This window comes from Varanus komodoensis, unplaced genomic scaffold (genome assembly GCF_004798865.1).
Source record: "Varanus komodoensis strain SLA01 unplaced genomic scaffold, ASM479886v1 scaffold11, whole genome shotgun sequence".
NCBI lineage: Eukaryota > Metazoa > Chordata > Lepidosauria > Squamata > Varanidae > Varanus > Varanus komodoensis.
Window position 1 is genome coordinate 25622362 of NW_025335317.1, and position 6805 is coordinate 25629166.

Sequence of the window (6805 nt, forward strand, 5' to 3'; positions counted from 1 at the left end):
GTTTCAATTTTAATTGAGCCCCCCTCCCAAAGACATACCAAAGTTCTTTGTAGACTGCCAGATCTTACTATTTGACATTATTTGGAAAGTGGGCTTAGCAGCCAAAGATAAAGGCTAATTTGTTAAGCTAAACGCTGGACAAGAAATGTTGCCTTTATAATATAGGCTAATTTATATAAAAGGATAATGGCCACAATCCAGCCTTGGGCAGCATGCAGAGATATCTGTAAATGCAAAAGGCAAGTGCTGGTGGCTTATGCAACTATTAAGACTTACACATATGAAGCACATAGTGGCATTGCTAGAGCAGATGTGCTACTGCAGTTCAGCAACAGCAGCTCTCACTCCAAACTGTGAAAGCACTAGCTAATTAGAACTTTTGGCAGAGGTGATGGATAACGGAGGAACAGTATATACCATGGATGACCAAACGGAGGTTCATGAGTCACATGCAGCTCTTTTGAGTTTATTTTGCAGCTTGCAGAGGGGCTGAAAAAGCCTGACAGTCCAGAGCTGATTGATTCAGCAGCGAAATGGAGGTGGAGCCAGTGCTGCAGCAGCCCCACAAAATAGCCTGGTGGTTTCCAAACGCCATCTGTGGAGCATAGAAGTGCGGTCACACATGGGGCCAAATATCTGCCAACAAAGGAAATAAGGACAGAGCCAAACGCTTGAGTGGACTTTGAGGGGTCTGAGCGCTACCGCAGTACCCCTTGGAGCGAATCAGGGCAAGTTCGTAGGTGAATAGGGCAAATCAGTTTCAGTGCCATACCATCCGAATTCGTGGATGCGGAGGAACTGTGAATGCTGGTGCAGATAATTACTGTATGTGTGCATGGCTGTGGACTATTGGAGGAAGCCTTTTCCTCTTCAGCCTAGTGGACTGCTGTAAGAACCCAATGCTTTTGTCATAATAAATAATAATAAATGAATGCTTGTTCATGTCCTGCAGCTCTCAAACACCTGACATTTATCATATGTGGCTCTTCCACTGAGCAAGTCTGGCCACCCTGGTATAGACTTGAGTGTGTTGGCCTTCCTTATACTGAAGGTGTGGGCAACTTGTAGCCCTTCAGAAAGTGTTGGAATGCATTTTCCATTATGCTTCACTGTTAGCTATGCTAACTAGGGTTGTGGGGAGTTGCAGTACAACTGAATGGGTTATAAGTTGTCCCTCTCACAGTCCCTATCCAGACAGCCTGTTCAGAGCATCACTCCTTTCATCTGACTAGGTTCATCTTGGCATCTGTTTGATAGAGGGATGCTAGACTAATGGAATCTTGGACTTAGAAGAGGATGACAGAAAGACATTATGGGGCCTTGGCTAAGGGGGATTATGCTTCACTGCAGTGTCTGCATATAGTTGAGTAGCTTCTAGCTATTCCCTCCTAGCCAGCACACAGACAGACATCAGCAGATGACAGGAGTTCCGGAAGGAAAAAGCAATTGGTGATAAGATATCCCTGGTCTTTGCCATGACCAAACACTCTATTAATTTCAGCACTTTACACATACACACACCCATGCCAAGGTGTTCAATTTGCTCCCAAGAGCAGAAAGCTTGCCATGGTTAGCAAAACAAAATTTATTTTTAAAGTGAACTGTTTACACAGTAGTACAATGCAGTAAAGGTGGAAGAAGCTCCCCACCTTTGTTTTTAGCAAAGCAAATTTTGTATCGTTATTGGTGTGACAATGTTTTGATTAGCCGGTTCCATGGACATTACCACTACAAACACTGATACACGAACACAGAAGTATGTGTGCACTTTCATCCTGATCGACTGTGCTTTATACAGCCTGTGCCAATGCTACATTCCCACACTATTATTTACAGAATGTGATATATTGGGGGAACACTACAATTAAAACAAAACACACACACACAGGCATACAAAGCTTTCTACATCCATAAGAACTACAGAAGACAAATGAGGTATGAGAAAGTGAGTAGAAAACTATTTCTATGTATGTGTAAGATGCACACTCTGTTACTTGAAACTGACTAGCTTGAGAAGTGCAGTTACATATCACCCCTTCAATATGAAGGACTTTAAACGGCTTAGGTTTATTTTACTGTTGTGAAGAGCTATTTTTAGAGAAGAAATGTTACTAAACTCTGCAACAACGAGCAAGATAATAGGAAAATGGGTCTACTTTTACAAGGCAAGTTCAGCAGACGCAGCAGCCAATATCTACATATTAAGGCATTTCACAAAACTCTTTAAAAAATGAAACAGTCTAAACTTGGAACACCCTATTGGATTTTGTTTCAGGCATAGGTTTTGTGTATATATGATGGAGATCTACTGTGAAGTGAGGTTTTGCAAGTGTAGGAAAGCAAAGTTAGGCCATTAAATAGCAAGTTGGAAGTCATGTTACAGAAACCAGTTTACAACTATGCAGGGTGCCTATATTCATGTGCGTATATGTATGTGTATATATCAGTTTCCAGCTCCTTATTTCTTAAACACTTCCTCTCACCTCCTCCATACATACCCAGTCCTGGCAGGCAGAAGTAGAACAGGTAACCCCTGCTCCCCACAATACACTGATGAGGAAAGATACATTTTGTCTGCCAAATTACTCCAAGGCAAAATCTCTCTCTTGGGATACAATGGTAGCAACCCTAATTTTGTGGGGAAATAGTTGTTGTATATTACAGCTCTTTAAAACCCTAAAATAAATTCTTCAAGGATTCGTAAAGACCAGATCTCCCCAAAACTTAATTTCCCTCTGTAATATAGTATATCTTACTTCTGCTTCTTCAGTCTCTTTCATTCCAGCCTTATTCATAATGAAAGGTATTTCTGTACCAGACACCTAAACAATGAATTGTGTTATAATCAAGACTTGTCTAGCCTGGATTCAGGTCTCATTTTTAGCAGTTCAGTATCTCTCATGGTCTCTGTTCCAACTTAAAGCAGGTACTTTGTTTATGTTCAACAACCTTCATACAATTAGTTTCCCCAAAGCCACCCCACAGTTACCTTCCAACAAGCCTTTCCCTTGACCCCATTACCCAAGTTAAGGCAAATGACCAGCAGAATCAAAGTCACACATTTTGCTCACATGTGCCATTGAATACTAGGTGACATTGTCACTGAATTTTCCCAAGTCTCAATTGTGGCTAGTACTTTTGTTTCTGTAGTCAGCAAACCTTCTAGGTTTCCTTATACTGCAAATTAAGAAGCTGAAGACTGGTGATATACAGCCATTGACAGCAGTCATCTCTGTGGTTTATTCCATTCACCAATACGGAGAGGAATTTTCAATCCTGCCCCAACTTTGCCATTCAGGGAAAAAGCCATTGGATATCCGAGGGCTCCCAAGTTGTTCACAGCCTGTTTCATGTGTTTTTCTTGAGGGTCTGAGTGTCACGTAGTCTTTCCTGGGAGATGCTGGTGCTTGGACTCCATCAGATTTCCATTCTGCATGGACAATCTTGTAGTTCTGCCCATCATTATTATCCCAGAAGATATTCTCACCGCTTTGGTAATACACACAAAATTCAATCTTTTGTTCAGCAGGAATGGCCGAAGGCAAGTCAAAAGCAAAGGAAAAAGTGTCATTGTCAGAGTCTCCATAAACATTGTTCATGTAGTTACAATCAATGTCAGAATAGGTTTGCCATGAATCATAGGTGATCCGAATCCTCACCTTCTTCTCAAAACTCACATTTTTAACTTTCACAGTTCCTGACACAGCCCTTTCTTGGAGAGTGCAGTTTTCAAGACACACGAAGTTCTTCTGTAAGTGGTTTCGGAAATCTAAGTAGTCAGCTGAAGGCTGAGTGAAACCCAAAATCAAGTGCTTTTCCTCATGTAATTTCAGGCCAGCTGTTATGTCTTCAAGGTCTAACAATTCAAACTGAAGATCCCACGCAGGATTCTCCTGGAATTCTGAGAAGACATGAATTGCAGTCAGAGCAAGGCCTTTGGAATCTGCAAATACAACTCTCTTCTTGGCCCGTCTGGCAGAGATTTTCCAATCATTGCTTTGGGACTCAGTTTCCCGTTTCACATTGAGGCATGGTCTGAGAGGCTTAAATCGGTCCACAAAGTTTCTTCTTTGATATCCATCAAGTGGGTTGAGAAAACTCTTTACAGGGGGTGAATGGGCTAAGCATATTCTCATGGCTACATCGACAGGCATGATAGAACTGGGGAGGGGTCTTGGATCCAAGACTTGTATCATTCTGCAATGTAAACACAGAAGTGTTAGGCTTAGTTTTGTAGTAGAGGAGGCACTGGAGGAAACCCGCTTCAAAGGCTCCTCCACTGTACTCACACTTGTTCATAATTTATGGCTTGCTGGCTGGAAGCCATAAATAATTCAGTCACTAGCAAGATTAGCCAGAATTGTGACTGACAGACTGAAGTGGAATGGATGAAATAGTAAGATGTCACTCAGTTGGGATATATCCCATATGGTATTTTGAGTCAGCTTATGCTTTTATTCAGATCTACTTTTCATCTATAGTTTCTTTTATTTGTTTCACCATAAAGTACAGGCATAAAATATTTGGATACGTATATTTACAATTCAGAAAGCAATCACAACTCCAAATGTATTAGCTTTGGGAAATGCTTATCTATTCTAAAAATAAGGCATTTAGAAGAAATCATCTTTATTTCCCTTTTGTGGATTCTTTTATAAACTTTATAACAATTTTGTATCCTACTGTCACCAGAGCTTTCCCTAGAAGCAAAAAAGACTAAACTGAGGTTCTCATACTTAGGGTACATCACGAGAAGGCAAAACTCCCTAGAGAAGACAATCACGCTAGGGAAAGTTGAAGGTAGAAGAAAAGGAATCCTAAATACGAGACAGACTGACTTTATGAAGGAACCCACAGTCTTGAATTTACAAGAGCTGAGCTGACTGTTATGGTTAGGGCATTTTGGAGGGATTTTATTCATGGGATCACCATAAGTCAGAGATAATATGACAACATTCAACAACTGCACTCCAGGACCTAATTTTACATATGTTTCATCCATGCTTGGAGAACCTTAAATATACGCAACAGTAAATTCAGTTAAATTAATCAGTTATCTTTTGAACATCTGCTTACATTATATCTAGGAATCGTATTTTTCCTCCCAAAATATTTTCTCATAACCAGCTATGCCTTCCTATGGCAGTCCTAAAGTAATGCAGTTATTTCAGTAATAAGCACTACTTAAGGCTACAATACTTGTCTGCATTATTATTTTTTGAGTAAAAGTACTTTATATCTTTTTTTTCCCATTAATTTGTAAGAGGCACAGTTTCAGCAAAAATTACTTGAGGGTCAACTTTTGTAGTAGATGCAGTGGATTTAAGCATCAGAATGTTCTAGAAAACTAGGAAGAGAATTTCCAGGTAGAGTCATCTTATAGGGAACTGCCAGAACAAACTCCTTTCTGGTCTCAGGGTCCTGAACTGAAGGATGTTAGAGAGTCCAGTTCTGACATGGTTAAAAGAAACAGCAAAGAAAACCAAAAGTGTTCCCTTCTTTCACTCCCTCTCCTCACTGTTTCTTTTAATTCTCCTTCAATTATGACCTGAAAAATCACATTTATGATTCATTAAATAACTGAATTTCAAAACAAACCCAGAAGGTACTCTTACTATAGGCAAATTACAACAATTTTTCTGAAGAGTTCATTAAGGCAGCAATGGATTAACCAAACCTTCGAAAAAACAAGTTGATCATATGAACCAATTTAGAAAGTAGTGGTGTTGATTGTAAAAATAATTCTAACCTCCATATTAGAGCAAAAGCTTCATTAAGCAAGCCAGAACCTTCCACATGTTTTATGATCCTGGCCTCATAAGAGGCACTACACTTACATAGATTTTTTTCAAACTGTTTTACAGTTATTAATAAAATAAATATCCATATCAATATATTTTAACATAGAAATTCGAGACAAAAGATGAAGCATCTTCCAAAAATGCTTGGTCAGCCTCACTCACGCAATGCCTGGCAGCCTAACGTATAAATTACATACTGTACTCATCTGCATTGCTGTTTCAGCCACCGCACAATTCCCATCCTATGACAGAGCAAAAAAGAGGCAGAAAGATGCGCTCGTCCCAACCCCATGCATGCTTACTCGTACTGAAGTCCCGCCCAGCACAAATAGGCAGCAACTAGCTTCCAAGACTGCAGCCTCCTTGAAATAAGCCCATTTATTAGATTAAATCGCCCTTTTCACTTACAAAACACCACCAACCACATTTTTAAACCTTTACTTTTTCCCTCTTCCCGAACTGGACTTACCTGGTGTGCTTGCGATAAACAGGACGAATTCAACCCAGAGGGAAGAGCATAAGGGCACAAGAAAGGTCGTTAACGTGCGAGACGCAAGCAATGCTTGGGCTTCCTTAGCAGTCGAATGACTCCGTATGAGGATTAAGGCATCGGGCTTTTCTTCTGGATCCCTTTTCTCCTCTCCTGCTGCTGCAGCTCCTGCCTGCAAACCGAGCTACCACGCCAGCCCAGTCGGGCTGCTTATCAAACTCTGCGCTGCCTTTTTCACGTGAAAGTGCTGGAGCAACCAATCCCGTCGCAGGCGAGACGCCTGCCAAGCAATCAGCGCCCGGCTGCCCCGCGCCTGGTAAACGTGATAGCTCCGCTGGCAGGAGGTGTCGGCCTTGTGTAGGATGGGGTGAAGCGTGCGGCTCTGTTGACTCAGCTTCGAGCCATCAGACCCCCTCGGCTCGGCTCGGCTCGGCTCAAGGTCGCCCCTGCCGGCGAGCCAGCTTCCGCGAGAATCATCGCGGAAATCTTGCCCAAATAGCATTAGGTACGAGTA

The 6805-nt window shown here is 41.5% G+C and overlaps 1 protein-coding gene across 3 annotated transcripts; it reads right to left on the reverse strand.

Annotated features, from left to right (window-relative positions):
• Positions 1 to 1561: 1561 nt before the first annotated feature.
• Positions 1562 to 6488, reverse strand: PPP1R3C (protein phosphatase 1 regulatory subunit 3C). Of its 3 annotated transcripts, none has more exons than XM_044420639.1 (2): positions 6271 to 6488; positions 1562 to 4197 (listed from the first exon to the last, which is right to left on the reverse strand). In XM_044420639.1, exon 2 carries the CDS (start codon positions 4194 to 4196, stop codon positions 3249 to 3251), a length of 948 nt encoding a protein of 315 aa, XP_044276574.1. In that variant the 5' UTR covers position 4197; positions 6271 to 6488; the 3' UTR covers positions 1562 to 3248. The 3 variants fall into 3 exon arrangements, with proteins under 3 accessions (XP_044276574.1, XP_044276576.1, XP_044276575.1); XM_044420641.1 differs by lacking the exon at positions 6271 to 6488 and adding an exon at positions 5750 to 6200; XM_044420640.1 differs by lacking the exon at positions 6271 to 6488 and adding an exon at positions 5999 to 6199.
• Between the last annotated feature and the right edge of the window lie 317 nt (positions 6489 to 6805).